General features: G+C 40.9%; 2 protein-coding genes across 2 annotated transcripts in view; one reads left to right on the top strand and one right to left on the bottom strand.

Moving 5' to 3' along the window:
• LOC139452711 (dynein axonemal assembly factor 9-like) overlaps positions 1 to 8094 on the bottom strand; it is a 179601-nt gene extending 171507 nt beyond the window's left edge. The window contains exons 1-5 of the mRNA XM_071234279.1: positions 8017 to 8094; positions 5746 to 5831; positions 4520 to 4610; positions 1184 to 1212; positions 174 to 298 (exon numbers count right to left, since the gene is read on the bottom strand). Of these exons, the coding sequence (XP_071090380.1) occupies positions 174 to 298; positions 1184 to 1212; positions 4520 to 4610; positions 5746 to 5831; positions 8017 to 8093 (408 nt within the window). The 5' untranslated portion in view covers position 8094. The remainder of the gene's footprint in view (positions 1 to 173; positions 299 to 1183; positions 1213 to 4519; positions 4611 to 5745; positions 5832 to 8016) is intronic.
• A 1581-nt stretch (positions 8095 to 9675) lies between these two features.
• Positions 9676 to 22842, top strand: LOC139452868 (DNA-directed DNA/RNA polymerase mu-like). The gene is made up of 9 exons (XM_071234508.1): positions 9676 to 9827; positions 10783 to 10969; positions 11794 to 11898; positions 12904 to 13083; positions 14336 to 14407; positions 15257 to 15380; positions 18413 to 18545; positions 20124 to 20697; positions 22402 to 22842. Exons 1-9 carry the CDS (start codon positions 9691 to 9693, stop codon positions 22486 to 22488), a joined length of 1599 nt encoding a protein of 532 aa, XP_071090609.1. The 5' UTR covers positions 9676 to 9690; the 3' UTR covers positions 22489 to 22842.
• Positions 22843 to 23034: the final 192 nt, after the last annotated feature.

Below are 23034 nucleotides of genomic sequence, written 5' to 3' on the forward strand. Positions count from 1 at the left end.
CAATAAACAATGACAGCCTGATAATGCCAATTACCATAAAAATATTGAAAATAGCAACAAACTTGATGGATTGTGACTTTCATCCAGCCATTTAGATACTCCCCTACTGATGACAGACACAATGTTTTTGACATTACAGATATGATACCAGAAGCTTTAGATCTCCAACTGACCTCAGTGTCAGTCATGCAATGGAAGCGGACGTTGTACCAGTGGCTGATGTACGGCAGCAAGTAGTGGTAGTTGATGGGATTACAGTAAACATCCACACTAGTCTTCCTCACCAGGAACACAATATCTGGACACACAACATGGAACATTTGAGGCACAGGAAGCAGAAAGGGCACTAGGTTGAAACATAATGTTAGAAAAAAAAACTCTCCACAACACTGTATGACATGAGGGACGACTTCAGGATATCGTTTGGGTCAGAAGAAATGTAACTTCCATGATATGTATCATTACTCTCTCAGGTGAGTTCTGAAAACAATTGAGTTGTTTTCAGAGTGTTAAAAAAATTGGAAGTAATATGATGATTGCCATTCAGGGATTTAGTGAGTGAGTTTGATTTTACGCCATTTTTAGCAATATCACGGCGGGTGACACCAGAAGTGGGCTTCACATATTGTACCCATGTCAGGAATCAAATCCGGGTCTTCGTTTCAATCACAAGGCTACCCGACCGCCCCCATTCAGGGATATATGACTCGTTGAGTGAATGTTGTTGTACACCACGGTCAGCAGTACAGTAAACTATGCTTATAACAAACACACTTATAACAAACTGACCGAAAAAGCGAACTGTTTTGGGGGGTCCCGTTCATTTGGTTATATACACTGTATAAATGGTTTTAAAGGACTACGGTTATAACGAACTAAAATTAGTGGTTCCTTTGAGTTTGTTATAGCCGTAGTTTACTGTACTTAGCCATATAAAGATGGCGTGTAAATAATAAAGTCTGGAGCAGCAAACCAGTGGGTGACAGTATGAATAACTATCCATATTATCATGGTACATTGCTACACAATCAGCCAGCTTACACAGTCAATACAAGTAAATTGATAAGCTAATATTTTTTTTCTATAATCCAGCCATTAATGGTTTGCCATCAGTGTATATATCCTTAAAATGACCAACATATTGTTCGTGTAGATAAAACCTGTAGCAGCATGAGAAACTTACCATCAATAACCTCCTCTTCAAAGCCAGAGCTGAATATAAGACAGAAGTTACTTTTATATCAAAATGTATGAGACATTTAATTCAATTACTAGTGTTTGGGGGAATTCATTCCAATTTGAAAGTTTATCACTGGTTTAGCAAGAGTCATCAGAACATGACAAATCCCCCCCGACCCCACAAATTCGAAAGAAAAAAATCTGACTGTTACAGCAAGTCCAACAAGAATGATCTGTCCAATTTGATGAGAGTATTCAAACTAATCTGTCTGTCCGTGTATACGAGTAGTTATTGAACTATCAAAACAATACCATGAGATTAGGAACTTTGTATTTGGGGGAATTCATTCCAATTTGAAAGTTTATCACTGGTTTAGCAAGAGTCATCAGAACATGACAAATCCCCCTGACCCCACAAATTCGAAAGAACAAATCATCTGACTGTTACAGCAAATCCAACAAGAATGATCTGTCCAACTTCATGAGAGTATTCTAACTAATCTGTCTGTCCGTGTATACGAGTAGTTATTGAACTATCAAAACAATACCATGAGATTAGGAACTTTGTATTTGTATGTCAGGTTCTTTTTTTTGCAAACATATGAGTTAGTGGATGTAACACATTTGGTAAATGGCTTATGCTGTAATCTGTTGCATTACCAACTGTAGTTATCAAAGGTTACTGAAGCTCACCTTTCACATTAAACTTATGAAATCTATATTGCAGCTTAATAGACATATAGATATAAATGTTTACAGTGAACATTTCCCTTCTTTGTTTACCTTAATGGTGAATAACTATCCAGACACTCTTGTTGTCTGACCAGACTCAAAGTCAAACTTGTTGACATGGAATCAGAAAGAATAAAAATTCCAAAAATCACTTAATAGCAAAAGGCACCAGTTGGCAACCTGGTCTTTGTGTGTGCAAAGTTTCATGAAAAAATACCTTTTAGTTTTAGAGATATGGGTGCAGTTGTACAAAGCAATCTTAGCACTAAGGTGACCGTAACTCCCATACCTTAACATAGACTTACGGCAGTCGTAGCGCTAGGGTTGTTTTGTACAATGGCACCATGGTCCGCACAAACATGCCACTATGAACAGGGTTAAAGTCAAACTTGTTTGCATGGAAACAGGAAAAAATAAATATGGTTAAAATCTCGAAATAGAAAAAGGCACCAGTTGACAACCTGGTCATTGTGCATGCAAAGTTTCATAAATTAATACCTATTAGTTTCAGAGATATGATGCGGACAAAAAATGATTACGGACAGAGAGACGGACAAACAAGCTGATTACATACTGGGGAGATAAAAAGGCAGTTGATTATCCCTTATTAATTTATTATGAGGGAAATAAAACAGTCGCACATTTAGAGTAATCTTTCTCAGTATTTGTTACGTAATTAAAGTCACAAGTAATTGAAACAGCAAAACTCATAAATACAGTAAGTGCCATAGACTTGTGAGTTCAATGGCCTCAACCTATCACTTGACATTATTTTCAGTAGATCTTATGGACTTTTAATAGCAAAGCCAACTAGACCTAAATAACATTAACAGACTCGGACTAGTGGCTAAAGTCAGACTGTTTTATATGACATTTACTATACTATACATGAACAGGGAAATATATAAATAGCATGCCTTGAAACCTTGTATATCAGTCAGGAGAAGTTCTATATTCATCCTTCATAATACCTAACAATGTCAATCTAAATCTGGAAATGAACAAAAATAATTTGAAAATAATTAGCCACAAATTTCAAAATCAACACCGAGGTTGGAAATGGAAATAAACCAATCACTGAGCCTAACTTGAGTATGTCAACCGCACAAGACAATACATAGCTGTTTGCCATTGTTGCATCCTTGATAACCCAGTGTATCATATCTCCATTCGATTATGAGATATACCCTGGACCCATTCGTTACCTTAGCTTCGTTTTAAGGCATGTTTGAAAAATAGATCAATTTACAAATTTCTTTCCTGATTAAAACATGCAGAAATATGACCAGTATCATCTCAATGTTTGCATGCCATCGTAAATACAAGGGAACATCTTGTTGCATTGGGCCTTCCCTCCCCTGTCCTAGTACACACACTCAGGAAACATCTCTTCCAGCCAAAATATCAATTATAGGCTGGGACGGGTAACTCGGGTACTTGGGTCGAGTGGGTACTGAGTAGGACCCGGGTACCCACAGGACTACCCTGACCCGTAGTCCAGTCAACTTCACTGTATACACCAGATCGTTTCATACATGAATCTAAACACATTTTACCAGAGCTACAGACAAACTTTTCCCAATCGGACAGTTTGTACCTACCTCTTGAGACCTACAACGGCTACCCGGGTAGGGCCGGGTAATAGGTACCCGGGCCGTAAATTGGACTCGTCCCAGCCCTAAATTATAGCATGGTACGTTATATTATCGGGGTAATTTAGTTTAAAATGGATCGTAATGGCAAATACTTACTAAGCTATTAAATATGTTACAAGCAAAATGTTTCTCCTTGGTTCAACTGTCGGTATTATGACAGATAAGGTATAATTGATCGATGGTGATTTTCTTTACCCAGTTTGGTAAACAAAGTACCTGTCATTAGTAATTCAAGGGCAGGCAACTCTACATACTTGCAGTATCACTATTTTGTGGTGTGATAAGTGTGTATTCTGTGGTTGACATCACTTCCTCCTTTTGAGTATGCATACTACCTAGGTTAGGTCAAGAGACTTCGTCTAAACAAATGGGTTCTTTTCTAACCAATTTCTGAATGGAGGTAGGGGTAATTCCACTTCAAAAATATTCCAGAAACTATCATAAAAACATTAACGTGTATACTTATGAGTAGCCATGACATACCACAACAAGTCCTGATTCGATCAAGTGATGAAATATTGTGCTTAGTTTTGCGTAAGAAAGCAGTCGAAAGGGGATGTAGATTACAAGATTTACCAATACCACAATAATATAGAGCCCGCGAGTCATACTATAACAGTTTTGTTTTTCTTGGATGAGGCTGTGAATTTGAATGTAGATCTATGCCAAACTTGTGTTGAAAAGAAACATCTTGATAGGTTGTGTATTTGAAGCGCATCAGCAAGAGAAATTCCAAGCTAAGCTAATGATAAAAGAGAGGGAGCTTGTGTCGTCACTTCTAGCACGAGGCTGGGTGGCAAATGGGTCCTGGTGTCTAGAATTGAGATACACATAACACTGGATAACTGAGTATGTCATTCTTGGAGTTGAAACCTATCCCTGAAGGAATGTGCTGTTTTAGTACCAGCTGGGTACGGAAGCACTTGGAGGAATGCTTAGAAGTTAAGACTTACCTTTCAAGTTCTGCTTTTCTAACTTCAAAAAATCCAAAGAGCAAGTAGTTTATCAGCTCTCTTGTTCCATCATTGTAGCGACTGTCAATCCCTGAATAATGGAGGGAAAATGCAGTGAGGTTTGTTTGTTTGTTTGTTATTTTACACCAACTCAGCAATATTCCAGCTATATGACGGCGGTCTGTAAATAATCAAGTCTGGACCAGACAATTCATTGATTCACATCACGAGCATTGATCCAAGCAATTGGGATTCTCATGGTTGTCAGTTGGATTAAATGAATGTTGTTCAATACCAGTCAGCTCTATTCCAGCTAATATCATCTGTTGTGGATACCCAGTGATTGAAAGCATGAGCAAACATTCAATATGTTGTGTAACATCCTAGTGACTGAGCCGTGACTCTCCTTATGAGTTTCATCACATGCAAATAATGTTGTTAAACATGTTGTTTAATGTTGTACTTAGTTATGTTCGCTATACAAAGGCCTGCACTGGTACATGCAGATCCTATTTTCTACATGCTAAGTATTTGCTAAAGTATATATTACTCAGCATGGTATTTTGCTACCTTTTTATAGTCGTGCATTTGTGAGAGAAAAATCACTTCCTCTTCTCAGCCATTTTGTCAATCAATTTCAAAGGGAAGCTTCATTGTGAATGAATTCTGCACAGATTTTAGGTTAAACGATGCAAATAATAACAAAACATTTTATATTTTATTTACCCAATATACAGGAACAGAAAAAAATGTTGCAGCATGTATCGTTTGAAAATTGTATTGCAGTATATCGTTCTACCCCTACAGTCATAATGATAATAAACGATCATGAAAGTCCACAGTCTGACCACATGATCCTCTTGAATGGATTACTGGAGACCTACTCCTTGCGGTGCCCAAACCACGTACCATTCCATGCTCACCCATGATGTCCAGAATGATTTCTTATACTAAAGACAACAAAATATCTCTATGGCTGTATCATAATCAGGGCCTAGTTCAACAAAGCGAACGTAGCGTTACAAATGTCGTAAGTTAATGTCAATGTATGGGAGTTACGATCACCTTAGCGCTACAATCGTTTTGTGGAACGGGGCCCTGATTTTCAGGTACAGAATTCATGTACCTTATGGTTAGATTGTGACCTCACAAAAGTTGCTGAAGACAAAGACAACATTGTATAGATGCTAATTTTTCACATCATACATCACATCACTGTACAGTACCTGCTATACACAATATAGCATCAGGAGCTGTTGATGAGTCAGACGGTCCTTTTAATAAGCTCTGAACTTGCCTCAATCGGCTTGCACTGAAAATATAAATATAAAGTTCAGCATGTGTCAAGGGGCATGGCCAATATGTGCGCATATGGTATTATCATACCTCCATGTGAGAATGATGAGATCTGATTGGTCCATGTGATCTTGATAAAACACTGTGCCTTGGAGGGGAATAAATTTCTCAGCATGGGAATAAATCTCTTATACCCCACCACGAGCAAGTCAGTCTACGTGTGGATTTCTCAGAGGCACAATATTTCCCTTATACCCTGCTTCAATGCAATAAGCTCATCTCAGCTCAATGAAATAGCTGTTTTCTATTAAATTTTGAATTTGTTCAAATTGTTTTACAATGATATTAAAACACATCAGTGAGATAAATTTGTTGTAGCAGGATCACACTGGGTACATGGGGTTTTATGCATCCCTCATTAGGTTTTATACCACTTGCCTCCGGCTCGTGGTATAAAATAAAACCTAACGTGAGAACCTCCATGTACCCCTCGTGATCCTGCTACAACTTATAATGTATCCTGCTTTAGAGGGAAATAAATTTCCCTGCGGTTGAATAAATCCATTATACCCACCACCCAAGACAGGCTGCAAGTGGATTTCTGAGACAGAATAAATCCTTTATAACCCTGTTCGAAGAAAAAAGCTGCACACTAGAGACTTTTTCAAAGTCATTGAAAATTACATTACAATAACTGCAGGTCAATCGAACAGCTGTTTTCTATCAATATTGAATTTGTTTTTGTTCTTTTACAATGTCATACTAAAACATGGCTGTAAGATAAATTCGTTGTTGCAGGATCACAAGGGGTACATGGTGTTACATGTGTCCCTCGTTATGTTTAACACCACGAGCCTGCTGCTACAACTTATACTGTGATATGTGTCCCCTATCTCAGGCTTAGAGCATGATCTCACAAGGCCTAATGAAGGCCACAGCTTGTGAGCACAACTAAAAGACTTTACTCAGAGACAGCTTATATGTTGTGGGGGAATTGGGTTGTGTGATATATAGTAAGTGCCTTAAGAAACACAAATCTCATGTTGCAACTTCCGATCTCAATAATAATATCCAATTACAGTTATTTATTTGCACAACAAAAGACACACACACATTGATAGAATAATATGTCCAGAAACGTTCCACTGGTCGTTTTTTAATTCAAACAGTGACCACAGACCCTATAGACTCTTCCTATCCCTGAGACAGACTAGCCAGAACGTGTCTTCCTGAGCAGATGCTGAGAACAACATGCACTCCACTGCACGTGGGACATGAACTGTTGGGTGTTGAAGGTACCCATAAAACCGAAACGTAGCAACAAACCAGACCACTGAGGTACCATACCACAGTTTAACATGAAAATCCCACTCAGACACAGTATACTGACTCCGAGCTGACCAGTTTTAGCCCCTTAATGACGAGCACCAGGCAGGGTAACAACAAGTTCCATCTTATAACATCTTTTGGTATGACGTGGCCAGGGATCAAACCCTTAACCTTCCGCTCTCCGGGCGGATGCTCTACCACTAGATCATGGAGGCGGTGCGGTTTGTGTTGGTAGGTAGGTGTTTTCTCATTTAATATTCATCTACCCTGCTTAACTCAGATGACTTGTTTAGGACTGATGTTAGCTGCAATGTTTCTCAAATTTGTATGTCAATATAGCCACAGCAACAATAATATGCAGAAAGATCTTATTATTTTTTCCCAAATGTAAACATGGATTTCAAGATAAAAACATATGGGCCACAAATGAAGCAATGGTTTACCTGAAACAATAGTAATAGTATTATGTCTTTCCTGACAACATTTCAAATGTTTTACATTTGTTCACAAACCAGGGACAAATAGAAAACAATAAAAATTTGGAGATGCTGAAATGACAACAAAACCAACCAACCAGAAATCAACTGGAAAGTAATTTGTTTACATGGATTTCCTTTATATAGAACGTATTTATTTTTAAATATTCTTTCTAACACTTCATAAAACAATTAATACGATTTGCTAAGGAATTCATTTCTTTATGTAATAAAACAGCCTCTAAAACGACACATTTTGTCTTTATTATGGTGTGTGATTAGTTCAGCTTTCGTATTTGGATCATGGACTTCGGGAATAGCGTTATTAGCAACGCGATGTGTCAATGGTATTTCTTCACAACCGTTATTGCATTTCAACCCAAATCTAAACTGTACCTGACATATTGTGAGAATGACTCATATTTTATATGTCGCCTGGCTGAGGAGGGTCTCTTAAGTCGTCTTGATGCCATTTTACACTAAGCTACCGTGTTGGAATTACAACTGAGTCGCCATTACAAATTAAGAACTTCCGGTGCAAAAAACAAAGCTAAACGGAGTTCTTTCCCTTTGGTGTTTTCGAGCACCTGCAACTTTCGCAGGCCCAGACAATTCTCTTTAAACATGTTAAATGTAGTGAAACCGCGTACCATGACAATTATACTTCTGTCTAACATTATCAACAAATATAAGATGAAACATATGGGTGAAACCTAAACAACGAATTCTGAAGAAAAAGAGACGTTTAGAACAGTATTTTCTTACTGTGAATAGTGTCCATCCAATAGAATGTATCACTATCAATATGTTTTAAATTTCAAAACACTTTTTAAATACAGGTTAAACACGTTAAAAGGTTTCAGACTCACGGATACTTACTTTTTACCTGGAATGTCTAGTCAAATTAAAGAATTTTATGTGCGCCTAAAACTAACTGCGATTTTTCGTGTTAAACTATGGCGCACTTAGAGTGTGATGGCAGTAGATATAGTCTTTTTATCATCAATTAGTACACACAATGTAAACAAATAAACCGAAGTATATATGATAAGTCATTTTTAGAATATGCGAATAATGTTTGTGAGGAAAAAATTCATTGTGACGTTTTGTCAGGCATAGTGTATATGGCTTATCACACATGGAGTCTGGACGAGACAATATCCTTACCGATAGTGAGGAAACATCAATATGCCATATCATGTCATAAATTCGACCAATGGACACGTTGTGTTTGTGGTGCACTGGAGTTTCTGTTTAAAGAGTTTCGGAATCAGCTTCAGGCTTAGAAGACAACACCTCCAAGCATAAATACTACCACAGAAATCGTTTTTATATTTATTATAAATGTGAGGTGGCCTTTTCGCTTGACCTTCAGTACCCATTCTCGCGAAAATGACACCGTTTTCGCCAGATGAAATCTGTGACGTTTTTGCCGAGATGCCGTTGAAGTTTCATGATTGTATTTTCCAGGTTGAACATAAGTGAAATGAATTACCTGATAAATAACTTTTCACACCGCCTTGTCAAATAGATCTCACCTCATAAAAGTGAAGAGTTTAATAATATTCTCTCAATCAGAGACCATAAGATAGCGGTCTCTGCTATATATATACCGACCACATGGCCTCTAGCTGTCTCAATGACCGAGAAACATACTATTTGGTAACAAAGTTAGTCAATATCCCTGAGATTATCCTCTATATAAATTTACACTGGCCCGTAAATAATTGTATATAAATCTGAAAGATAAAGCATGCAGTGACACCAGGGGGACTCACTCACTCGAGCTCAGACCGTTATGGTCCTAGAGCGAGCCAACTTTTAAGAAGCCAAAATGTTTGAAAGGTATTCCTAATGCCTCGTAATTCCGTTTTTTGTGTGTAATTTGGGCCTCGTGGGAAGCCCGGGTTTTATCACTGAATGTACAGCAACGAATCGGAATTCCTGTTAGAATATTCAGCAAATATTTCTAGAAGGTTGGCGTGAGAAACGAACTCCACGCATAGCTGGAACGAGGTTTGAACTGTAAGGAGCTTACAACTCGTTCCCCTCCTCCATCGAGAGGTAAACATGTCTGCCAATTCTTGTGAGGTCGATTTCAGCAGGCTCAAATTGTTGATCATGCCACAACGAATTCAAAAACGTCGCCTGGAAACAATAAAAATAGCAGCAAAGAAGAGAGGCGTGCAAACTGTGAGCGAATTGAGGTATGACATTGACGATACTGATGATGATACAACGAGACGAGTGTTGACAGGAACAGTTGCATTGCAACTGCAAGTTACATTAGCCTATGGACTGGGGTAGAAATCATGACAGTTGACATAGCAAATATACTCGTTCTCACTAGATACTATTTATAGGTTATCCTTATTTTATCAAAATATTTTACTAATATATTATCGTCGTTTAACACACTTCTGTGTCACAAAACCAGGAAGTGATGTTTGCTGTTGTCATCCTAGCAGACGATTGTTTTCACATTTCAGCATACCCAGATCAGAGACCATATTCTCCCTGCTAAGATTCACGCCGTTCACTTGGTTTACATCCACACATTCAAGTCACATCCTCTACTGAACATTCATACTTAATGGAAGTGTCATTTCTGCTCTTCTACATAACTCTGGAACTGTCGCTATGGTGACATACTGGTACCTTGTTATTTGGATTATAACCATAGCTGTAAGATTGACATATCCTTGTGTTATTTTCTTTGTCAAATAAGAAACATTGCCGAGCCCTAACGATGAATGATTAAATATGGAACTTAAGTGTTATCTTACCTGTTAATTTGATTTTTAATGATATTTTGCACAAATCATGATTGTTTTTTCCCTTGTAATAAGAAAGCGATTTGGCCCATCACTTCAGCGACAAAAACAAACTTCTTTACAGTGGCATCATCGGATACATAAAAAATTTAGTGGGCAGACAAATAATATGTATTGAATGACTTGGATCCAACTTGCTGGATTGACTGGCAATTTGCCACATATCAGTAGTCATTTAAGGTGTTTTTGTCTTTTGTCATTCATTCAAACTACACAATGTACACAAGAAACCCACAGTATTGTCTTTGAAAGTTTCACAGTGAAAACCTGCATTGACTGGAAAAAACTAAGAACTGACTTATAATGTGATTATGTTTTTCTTTGAAAGCACTGAGGTGACCCATATCGTGACTGAGTTTGAGACAGTGGAGCAAGTTGTCAGAGCACTGAAGAAGGACAATGCTGCAACACTTGGTGATGTGGAAATTGTTTCCCTTACATGGCTCACTGATTGCTTCAAGGCAGGGAAAGTCAACGTAGCCACAGAAGCCTACAGGCTAAAGCATGACACTTTGGTAGTGACAATCATCACAATGTCTCGGACACACATTAGATATACACGTACAAATCCATATGCTTGCATGTGCATTATTCAGCATTAGCTAAATGTATGCAAAGTTCTTTTATTTATGTTTTTTTATTTATGCTTTTGACGTGTTGTATATTTGGAAGACCTACTTGATAAACAGAATCTCAAGTCACCATCAACCTTAGTAGAACCATGTCATGATGCCCCTATATGTGTTTTTATTGTGAAATTGGCTGAGAAATTGGCTATATTGCTGTGTGTAAATATATATATATATATTACAGACGTTCATTACAATTCTGATTCTGTTGAGATGACATGTGAGAATACTTCTCTGTTTCATATGAGAAATCTGCATCACTTCAGGATTTCCTCCCACATTAAGCTGACACGCCATGATATAACTGGAATACTGTTAAAAGCAGCGTTAAACCCAACTCACTCACTCACTCATATGAGAAATGCCACTGTTTCACATGAGAGTGAACGAAAGAGTGAATTGGGCTTAACCCCACTTTGAACAATAATCCAGTTATATCAGTTGATGTGGGAGGAAAGCCCGAAGGGATGCAGGTTAGAGACGTTTACCACTTTGGTGATTCCAACGTACATGGGTATGGTGCTGCTAAACCTAGCAACCTAATCACGTTAACCGGCTTTAGAACCCACAATCATAGGTTTCTGGCATGCCCAAGGGACGCAAGTCAGCATAACAAATTGCAGCACTATAGACAACTAGGCCACCAGGCCCATGTTTCATATGAAAAATGCTAATATGTTTCATATAAGAAGTGCCAATGTGTTTTATAGGAATCTGCCGATAATGGCAATGAGCCTGAAGAGAACACCAGTTTACTTCCAGAGTGGGCGTGTCAGAGGGCCACACCTCTAGAACACCACAACCATCACTTAACTGTGAGCATAAACATTCAAACTGTTCTAAATCTTTGACATGATGCTATTCAAATGATCAGATATGATCAAATGGCTGACAACTAACTAGGTTCTTTTCTTTCATACACTTGCCAGTTTCAGACTTCTGACATGGTCAAATACACAATTATGCCTAATATGAGTGTCAAAGTCTCAACAGTATTTTAGGGCCATATCTTAAACATGCAACAAACATTTTTTGTGCCCTTGAACGCAACTACCAGGTGTGAGAAACCCATGCTCATGCACATAAAAGGCTAGGTTGTCCCCTCTACCCCCCACCTCCTGAGACTTGGCAGATCGTATCAACTTCTTTGGTGGGCTGCCACGGTGACAATGAGTGAAAAAAAGTACATGTATGAGCAAGTCTGTGACCCAAGATTAATTTTTGTCCATATGTGTATAATGTTTCTGTGTACATCTTATAAAGGTTTTTATAGCATTAATTTTCAAAATAAATTGTCTTTTTTAGAATAACAGTAAATTACACTTTATGTTGATTAATGTCAAGAAGCTTTTTTCTGATATCAGAACAAAAAAAACATTATCTGCCTGTGACTTTAGCCACTAGTCTGAAGCCCAAGTCTAGTAAAAGTCTGTTTGGTCTAGTAAGGTAAGCTCATAAATGTCCAAATAATAACGCTAAAATCGACCGTAAATGATTTTAAGAGCCATGTTCGGACCAGCAGACTCAAAAGTGTTTGGTACTGACTGCATTATGTCTGCATCACGCTGGTATCTGACAACATAGTGGGTGTTTTAGGCTAGTATCTGACAACATAGTGGGTGTTTTAGGCTGGTATCTGACAACATAGTGGGTGTTTTAGGCTGGTATCTGACAACATAGTGGGTGTTTTAGGCTGGTATCTGACAACATAGTGGGTGTTTTAGGCTGGTACCTGACGACATGGTGGGTGTTTTAGGCTGGTATCTGACAACATGGCGGGTGTTTTAGGCTGGTATCTGACAACATGGTGGGTGTTTTAGGCTGGTATCGAGACACTACAGCTTTACTCTGAGTTACGAGATCTGGACCAGGACTACAGCCGGGCATTGGCCTTCCGCAGGGCATCGTGTGTGCTCAAGTGTCTGCCCTTCAAAGTGACAGACGTCTCCCAGATCAGCAACATCAAGGATGTCGGTGATCATGTCAAGAGAGTTGTAAAGGTGGGCTGACGTCTGATGTCGATTATTGAAGTCTTTACCATTTACTAAGTCATTGTAGTCTGTAGCAGTGAAATTAAGAGAAAGTTGTTACTTACTTACTTATATTGGAGATTTAACGTGCGCTTTCAGACTGTAAGGGTATGTCGCACACGGTGGAGAGAAAGTTGTACTTACTTACTTACTTACTTTGGAGATTTAACGTGCGCTTTCCGTCTGATGCGTATTTCGCACACGGGCCTGGCCAGGCCATTTAATGTGTTTCTGAAAGGGGCGAAAGTGGTCTGTGCAACCCAAGAGGGGGATTTAGGGGCTGCTTATATAGAAAGTTGTTTTATATAATAGAAGTTATATCTTTTGCATCAATCGTTCAAGCAAGTGAACATAATTTACATGAACTCTGTCTGTTGCCTAAATTATCATGTGACTTTTCAATTTTAATTTTTGAATTCCTTTAGGACCAAACAAAAACAAATCTTGTTTTTATGAAGTAATCCTTTAGTTAAATTAACCTAATTTTTATTTCCACCTGCATATGGACAAAAATATCTTTACTAGAAGAAAACGTAATTGACATAGCAACAAATATTTCAGGTAAAGTTTCGTTATACATTATGTATGTAACACTGCATCTTTCATGGCCTTGAACAAAACAATGTGACCTATATCCTGTGCATGTAGACTGAGGGAATTGCAATCTCATTAAAATCAGACCTCAGTTCTCTCTACCGCTAAACAAAGATCTGAGGACATCCCATTAGGGGTCACATCAGAATGACCTTTCATCCGACCAATCAGAGCATCTCTTACAAGATTATGAAAGTGACAGTCGGAATGTGATTTCTAATCATGCAACCTCGAAAACTTTAACTTCAAACGATAGTTACGGGTTTAACTACTGAATCCATACAATCTAGACCATCTATTAGCCATTCAAGAATGTTCTTTTGATCAGGTTTCAAATTTGTAATCGAGAATTTGTCAAAATATGTTTCAAAGCGTAGTCGCCAATTTGAAATTAGTGCCGTAAAGCACGAGAAAGCTGATTTCTGATTGGTCATTCCATTGGTCTTGTCAAAGTTCGCGCAAGGTTGGTCTGACATGACCTGTAATGGGATGTCCTCAGATCTTTGTTTAGCAGTAGCGAGAACTAAGATCTGATTTTAATGAGATTGAGGGAATTGGAAAGTCCAATTTAGAAGTCAGACGTGTATAACCCTTTGCTAAATTACACAGTTTGTGTTCCATCTTGCAGGACATCCTAGAAGATGGATCTTCTGCAGAGGTTGACCAAATTAATAATGGTGAATGGTTTAACAAGATGAAGGTATTAAAACTCTTCTCTCCAGCAGCATAGTTTTAACTGCAGATCCGATTAGTGATATTGGCGAACCCCTGGTGTCATGACTATTTCCAACCACTGGCGTGGAGTCATCCCACACACATCTTTGCCTTGTCAGTGTAGCAGGGCGTGGAGTCATCCCACAGATGACATCCTTACCTTGTCAGTGTAGCAGGGCGTGGAGTCATCCCACACACATCCTTGCCTTGTCAGTGTAGCAGGGCGTGGAGTCATCCCACAGATGACATCCTTACCTTGTCAGTGTAGCAGGGCGTGGAGTCATCCCACACACATCCTTGCCTTGTCAGTGTAGCAGGGCCTGGAGTCATCCCACAGACATCCTTACCTTGTCATTGTCGCAGGGCGTGGAGTCATCCCACAGATGACAGCCTTGCCTTGTCAGTGTCTCAGGGAGTGGAGTCATCCTACAGATGACATCCTTACCTTGTCAGTGTAGCAGCGCGTGGAGTCATCCCACGGATGACAGCCTTACCTTGTTTAACAACTGGCTTAACCTCATGGACAAGCATGTATGACCTTGGTTGGGAGGTCTGTTGTTCAGATCTCATCATGGAACTTGGACATTTTATGGCTACTACACCATCAACCCCTGGAGTTACCAGTATTAGTTGATTATTTCAGACATGTGGTTGATGTCCAGGTCTTCAGAGTGACGAGCGAACGCTTTAACCTCTTGGCTACACGACCGCCCTGACAAGTAAGATGAGCTTCAGGAATGGATTCCTAGCTCATCTCATGTTATGGATCAGATTAAAAAATTAAACAAGTGATTCAAATAGATTGTTTCTTAATGTGTGTATTGGTCTCCTCCAGCTGTTTACTGCTGTGTTTGGTGTGGGCCCTTCAACCGCCAAGAAGTGGATTGAGAGAGGATGGACATCCATTCAGGATGCTGTTTGGGTGGAGGCTTTGTCCAAAGACTGGAGAGTCAGATGGGGTGAGTGGGTGTGTCAGTGGGGTGAGTGGGTGTGTCAGTAGGGTGAGTCGGTCTGTCAGTAGGGTGAGTGGGTGTGTCAGTGGTGTGAGCGGATGTGTCAGTGGGGTGAGTGGGTGTGTCAGTGGGGTGAGCGGATGTGTCAGTGGGGTGAGTGGGTGTGTCAGTGGGGTGAGCGGATGTGTCAGTTGGGTGAGTGGGTGTGTCAGTGGGGTGAGTGGGTGTGTCAGTGAGGTGAACGGATGTGTCAGTGGGGTGAGTGGATGTGTCAGTTGGGTGAGTGGGTGTGTCAGTGGGGTGAGCGGATGTGTCAGTTGGGTGAGTGGGTGTGTCAGTGGGGTGAGTGGATGTGTCAGTTGGGTGAGTGGGTGTGTCAGTAGGGTGAGTGGATGTGTCAGTAGGGTGAGTGGGTGTGTCAGTGGGGTGAGTGGATGTGTCAGTAGGGTGAGTGGGTGTGTCAGTGGGGTGAGTGGATGTGTCAGTTGGGTGAGTGGATGTGTCAGTAGGGTGAGTGGATGTGTCAGTTGGGTGAGTGGGTGTGTCAGTGGGGTGAGTGGATGTGTCAGTTGGGTGAGTGGGTGTGTCAGTAGGGTGAGTGGGTGTGTCAGTGGGGTGAGTGGGTGTGTCAGTGGGGTGAGTGGGTGTGTCAGTGAGGTGAACGGATGTGTCAGTAGGGTGAGTGGGTGTGTCAGTTGGGTGAGTGGGTGTGTCAGTAGGGTGAGTGGGTGTGTCAGATGGGGTGAGTGAATGTGTCAATGGGGTGAGAGGGTGTGTCAGTGGGGTGAGTGGGTGTGTCAGTGGGGTGAGTGGGTGTGTCAGTGGGGTGAGTGGGTGTGTCAGTGGGGTGAGTGGGTGTGTCAGTGAGGTGAACGGATGTGTCAGTGGGGTGAGTGGGTGTGTCAGTTGGGTGAGTGGGTGTGTCAGTGGGGTGAGTGGGTGTGTCAGTTGGGTGAGTGGGTGTGTCAGTGGGGTGAGTGGGTGTGTCAGTGAGGTGACCGGATGTGTCAGTTGGGTGAGTGGGTGTGTCAGTGGGGTGAGTGGATGTGTCAGTTGGGTGAGTGGGTGTGTCAGTGGGGTGAGTGGATGTGTCAGTGGGGTGAGTGGGTGTGTCAGTGAGGTGACCGGATGTGTCAGTTGGGTGAGTGGGTGTGTCAGTGGGGTGAGTGGATGTGTCAGTGGGGTTAGTGGATGTGTCAGTAGGGTGAGCGGATGTGTCAGTGGGGTGAGTGGGTGTGTCAGTGGGGTGAGCGGATGTGTCAGTGGGGTGAGTGGATGTGTCAGTTGGGTGAGTGGGTGTGTCAGTGGGGTGAGTGGATGTGTCAGTTGGGTGAGTGGGTGTGTCAGTGGGGTGAGTGGGTGTGTCAGTGGGGTGAGTGGATGTGTCAGTAGGGTGAGCGGATGTGTCAGTAGGGTGAGCGGATGTGTCAGTGGGGTGAGTGGATGTGTCAGTAGGGTGAGCGGATGTGTCAGTAGGGTGAGCGGATGTGTCAGTGGGGTGAGCGAATGTGTCAGTGGGGTGAGTGGATGTGTCAGTTGGGTGAGTGGGTGTGTCAGTGGGGTGAGTGGATGTGTCAGTGGGGTGAGCGGATGTGTCAGTAGGGTGAGCGGATGTGTCAGTGGGGTGAGCGGATGTGTCAGTGGGGTGAGTGGATGTGTCAGTTGGGTGAGTGGGTGTGTCAGTGGGGTGAGCGGATGTGTCAGTGGGGTGAGCGGATGTGTCAGTGGGGTGAGTGGATGTGTCAGTAGGGTGAGCGGATGGGTGAGTGGGTGTGTCAGTGGGGTGAGTGGATGGGTGAGTGGGTGTGTCAGTTGGGTGAGTGGGTGTGTCAGTGGGGTGAGTGGGTGTGTCAGTGGGGTGAGTGGATGTGTCAGTGAGGTGAACGGATCTGTGAGTAGGGTGAGCGGATCTGTCAGTGGGGTGAGTGGATGTGTCAGTGGGGTGAGTGGATGTGTCAGTGGGGTGAGTGGATGTGTCAATGGGGTGAGTGGGTGTGTCAGTGGGGTGAGTGGGTGTGTCAGTGGGGTGAGTTGATGTGTCCATTCAATGCCAATGTCGGCAAGTGTAACTGCAAATAAATTGCAAATGATTCTGTGACATTTGATTGGCAAACCAAAGTATTTTTTTGCCTTTATGTTTCCATCAACCGAAATGGTAGTAGACCACACCGACTAGTCATGCTAAGGGACCACTGTACCTTAACTGGTTGATTTAACAAAAGGGGCAGGGCTAACGATGTCTCTGATTTTGTATTGTTATCTACAGTGTCTTCGTGGCTATGATTGAATAAGCTGTGAGGGAAGTTATTATTGTTGACATATTTATTTATGGAAATTGTGCACACCGGTTCTTAAGTTTATATGTCCATAATTGCAACTATCTCATGCCACATGGGCCTTGAACCCGAATGCGTTTAAACCTGTGATGCAACACCATGAACCGAGAAACGATCCCCTCTCGTCCAACCTCGTCATGTTGCACAATGGACAGCATGCAACAAATTGGCATAAACATTGATAGTAGCACTGTTGAGGTCTCGGGACATTTGCATATTCTGTCTTCAGATGTTTTTGTATGAAGTTCAAGGTGTGTGGGGGGGTTGTAACATTTTCATTAAAAAGCTGGATACATCAATTGTTGAACTGATGACCTGTTATGACCAGTAGCATAGCTCACAGAAGAACAACAAACACGTTTTGAGAAAAAATATTTCAAGTTAATTGTACAAATAAGTAGCTTAAACAAATAAGTGGTAATAAACATTAAATATATGATTATTATCACAGAACGATAAAGGTAAGTGTTGTGATTTATTCTTATACCTCAGTGGATTTTACTACCGGTAATTTCAGGTCATACCATTGCATTGGTCGTCTCCCGTTGAATGGCCACACACTCTGCTGGGGAAAAGGGGGTAACATTTAGTTCCCATGTATAATACGCCCCCCTAATTTTGGAGTGGAAAAAACTGTGTTTTATACATGAATAAATATGGTAGCACATTGGAAGTCTATACATTGACTGTTGCATACTGTAGGGCTGGCGTTTCATGAAGAACTGCAGTCAAGGGTGGAGAGGCCAGAGGCTGATAACTTCACGGCCATGGTGAGAGCTGAAGCTGAGAGCATCCTTCCCGGCACCACCGTCGAACTCACCGGCGGCTTTAGAAGGTACGTGCAGCCTTTGAAGTTCTTTTTGTCAAAACTCTATTTCACATGTCCTCGTGTCCTTTACTATGTTTCCATTTTCGGTCGGTTTTATTGAGTTGAATTTTTGTAGCAAAATTGTAGCATTTGGAAGTGGCTCAGATTTATAGCCCTCATTAGATTTACTTTTTTTCCGAACAATTTTGAAGTCTCGGGTCAGCTGATTAGCGTGAATGTCGAAGGTTGACATGCAACTCACTGATGGTACTCAACTTTAGAAGGTACATGCCGGTATTATAAAGGACCTACATGGGAATGATTCAATCACACTTTCTTCGTCTGGTTTGTCTGGTCCAGGCTCATGTTAAGATTTTGTCTAAATTTGACTGCTGCTGCCTTTCATTTTTCTGTGGACTATTATGCAAAGATTATTGACACGAGAGGATATCCTTCCATGACCTTCATCAAAGTAGCCCAGGCATTTGACACATGTCTTGATGAGGTTAAAGGTCAAGGTCATGAGAAAGAAAAATATCACTAACTGTTGTGGTGGTACTCCCCCCCCCAAACAAATATTAACACTTTTATCATTGAACTTAGTTTATACCAGTGTGACCCTTCATTGAAAAAAAAGGTTTTGGTTCCGATAAGTCAAAGATCAAGGTGAGCATTGAAGTTATTCCAAAATATTGTTATATCTTTCTCAGTGTATCTCTACATGAAACTATATTCACATATGTCTTTAATCCTACTACTTCAAATGTTGATGTCATGTCTATCAAAGGTCAAGGTTATGTTTGAAGTAATTGTGAAAAGTGGCTGTATAATTCATTATTCCTTACAAATAAGGAGACTTGGTATTTGTTCTATCTTTAGAAGTTGATTCAGGTCTGGATGTAATTCGGACTGAAAATTCTTAGTGGAATGTTATGCTTTGGAGAACTTTGAAGAAATGACATTGAAGTGGCTGCATCTGTTTTTTCCCATACTTGCAAACACCTCTAGTTAACTCTGACCTCAATAATAATTTACAATTTTCCAATGTCAGTCTTAGCCGCGAGGATGTTTTTGGGGATAGGGTGTAAGATAGGATTTCCTGGCATTGACATCATATATTTAGGGGCAAGAAGATTCACCTGATCAACAGGTGGGCACACCTAAAGAAAACTAAGCAAGCTTTGCAAAGCTTTCGTTCTATGCCGCACATCACCATTATGACGTCATATCGCTCATTGTGATGCAAAAGATATGACACCACAGTCGTATATAGAAGAGCCAAATTCCAAGCTTTTTGTTGTCTCCAAAACTTAAAATACATTCTCTTTGCAGATTTTTTTATGTCATGTTTTCTGCGCAAAATGTATTGCCACAACATTGAATTTTGTAGCCTATAATTGTAGATATCGTTATTTAAATATGCCTACTGACAAGACTGAAGAAAAAGTTGCTATTTTATGAATATTAGCTTTCGTGGTGATGCGGCCGTTAAACCAGTTGTTTCGATCAGTGTTTAGTGTGATTTAATGGCTTCTGATTGACCAATCAGAATCAAGTAATTTCCCACTTCATGGTTGAATATGTGATATGCATGCCTGTGTTTAGGGGCAAGAAGATGGGTCATGATGTGGATCTGCTCATCTCCCACCCACGGGAAGGAGCGGAGGTGGGGCTCCTGCCCCGACTACTGAAGCAGCTGGAGAAGCGAGGAGTCATTCTGTGTGGTAGTCATGAAAGGAACTCTTTCACCGAAGACGTTCTCAAACAGGATTTCAAACTCAGTCTGCGTGGACAGCTAGACCATTTTGAGAAGTGGCTTGGGATTTGTAAATTTCCCAAACAATTCGCGACCACCCAAAATGGACATGATGTTGTGCAGGAAGTGGCAGGTAAGACTGACGTTTGTAGCAAACTGTCTGGAAGTGTGGAAGAGGATTATGAGCCTAAAGTCAAGCTACGGAAACTTGGTTGTGCGGACGAGTGCCCTCGGAGTGTTGCGAGTGAGGACAGAGACTGGCTTGCCAGGAGGGTAGACCTGATTGTGGCACCCCATAGTCAGTATTACTACGCTCTGGTGGGGTGGACAGGCAGCAAGCACTTCAACAGAGACCTGAGGCTGTACGCGACACGGGTGCTGGGGATGAAACTCACATCTCATGGACTGTACAACATCAGCCAGGTAGGAGGAATGTTGGAATGGCAGGGTAGTGTTGATATATACAGGTTAATGTTGGTATATACAGGGTAGGGTTGGATACACAGGTAAATGTTGGTATATACAGGTTAATGGTAGTATGACAGGGTAATGATGGTATATTCTGGTTAATGTTGGTATATACAGGGTAGTGTTGGATACACAGGTTAATGTTGGTATATACAGGTTAATGGTAGTATGACAGGGTATGATGGTATATTAAGGTTAATGGTAGTATGACAGGGTAATGATGGTATATACAGGTTAATGTTGGTATGACAGGGTAGTGTTGGTATGACAGGGTAGTGATGGTATATACAGGTAAATGTTGGTATGACAGGGTAGTGATGGTATATGCAGGTTAATGTTGGTACGACAGGGTAGTGATGGTATATACAGGTTAATGTTGGTACGACAGGGTAGTGTTGGTATGACAGGGTAGTGATGGTATATACAGGTTAATGTTGGTACGACAGGGTAGTGTTGGTATGACAGGGTAGTGATGGTATATACAGGTTAATGTTGGTACGACAGGGTAGTGTTGGTATGACAGGGTAGTGATGGTATATACAGGTTAATGTTGGTATGACAGGGTAGTGATGGTATATACAGGTTAATGTTGGTACGATAGGGTAGTGTTGGTATGACAGGGTAGTGATGGTATATACAGGTTAATGTTGGTACGACAGTGTAGTGTTGGTATGACAGGGTAGTGATGGTATATACAGGTTAATGTTGGTATGACAGGGTAGTGATGGTATATACAGGTTAATGTTGGTACGATAGGGTAGTGTTGGTATGACAGGGTAGTGATGGTATATACAGGTTAATGTTGGTACGACAGGGTAGTGTTGGTATGACAGGGTAGTGATGGTATATACAGGTTAATGTTGGTATGACAGGGTAGTGATGGTATATACAGGTTAATGTTGGTATGACAGGGTGGTGATGGTGGTTAATGTTGGTATGACAGCAATGTTGGTTGTCAAGTGACATGTGTTAACGTTTATTGGTATTTCAGGGTAGTGTGGTATTTGTCTATTCGTATTGCAGTGTAGTTTAATGTTTGTTTATTGGTATTGCAGGGTAGTGTGACGTGTCTATTGGTATTGCAGGGTAGTGTGACATGTGTTTATTGGTATTGCAGGGTAGTGTGACGTGTCTATTGGTATTGCAGGGTAGTGTGACATGTGTTTATTGGTATTGCAGGGTAGTTTAATCTTTGTTTGTTGGTTTTGCAAGGTGGTATGATGTTTGTTTATTGGTATTGCAAGGTAGTATGATGTTTGTTTATTGGTATTGCAGGGTAGTGTGACATGTGTTTATTGGTATTGCAGGGTAGTGTGACATGTGTTTAATGGTATTGTAGGGTAGTGTGACATGTGTTTATTGGTATTCCAGGGTAGTTTAATGTTTGTTTATTGGTATTCCAGGGTAGTTTAATCTTTGTTTATTGGTATTGCAGGGTAGTGTGACATGTGTTTATTGGTATCGCAGGTTAGTGTGACATGTGTTTATTGGTATTGCAAGGTAGTATGATGTTTGTTTATTGGTATTGCAGGGTAGTGTGACATGTGTTTATTGGTATTGCAGGGTAGTGTGACATGTGTTTAATGGTATTGTAGGGTAGTGTGACATGTGTTTATTGGTATTCCAGGGTAGTTTAATGTTTGTTTATTGGTATTGCAGGGTAGTATGGTACCTGCCAGCAGTGAGAAGGAAGTGTTTGACAACATGCAGATACCTTACAGGGAGCCGGCACAGAGAAACTGCTGAGTCAGCATCAACAATGCTGAAAGTCCCTTGCAGGGATGTACTGCCGTGGCCTCTCAGGGGAGGGGCGTCTCAGGAAGAAGGAAGTTTCCCAGATTAGTTCCAGGCATGGACAATGGAGGTCTGAGCTGGACCACTGTGGCTGATGTGGCATCCAGGGAGAGGCAATTGTGAAGTCGTACAGCCATACTTGTGCATCCTTATTCACTTCGTATTTGCATTGGACACGCTAGTTTGAGAATGGTGAAAAACCAGACTGTTCCTGCATCCTGACATCATAAACCAGATTTCTGTTGTCAGAACATTTTGGATTTTTTCAATTCTTATGATTGGTATGTCTGAGTGCGTGAGAAAACTCTTCACTACTATTAATTTATTATATGTTTTTTAGTTGTTTTTTAGTCATTGTCAGATACTGTCAGATGTTTGATATATTTTGTCATAATAACACAAGGTCTAATACAGTATAGCCAGTAATATCTTTGGTATGGTTCCTTAATTTTTCGAATTCGAGTGACTTGAGCAGCGTTAGAAATTGACACTAGGCCC

The sequence above is a fragment of the Haliotis cracherodii genome, unplaced genomic scaffold (assembly GCF_022045235.1).
Source record: "Haliotis cracherodii isolate W230 unplaced genomic scaffold, xgHalCrac1.p SCAF_9, whole genome shotgun sequence".
Classification (NCBI taxonomy): Eukaryota; Metazoa; Mollusca; class Gastropoda; order Lepetellida; family Haliotidae; genus Haliotis; species Haliotis cracherodii.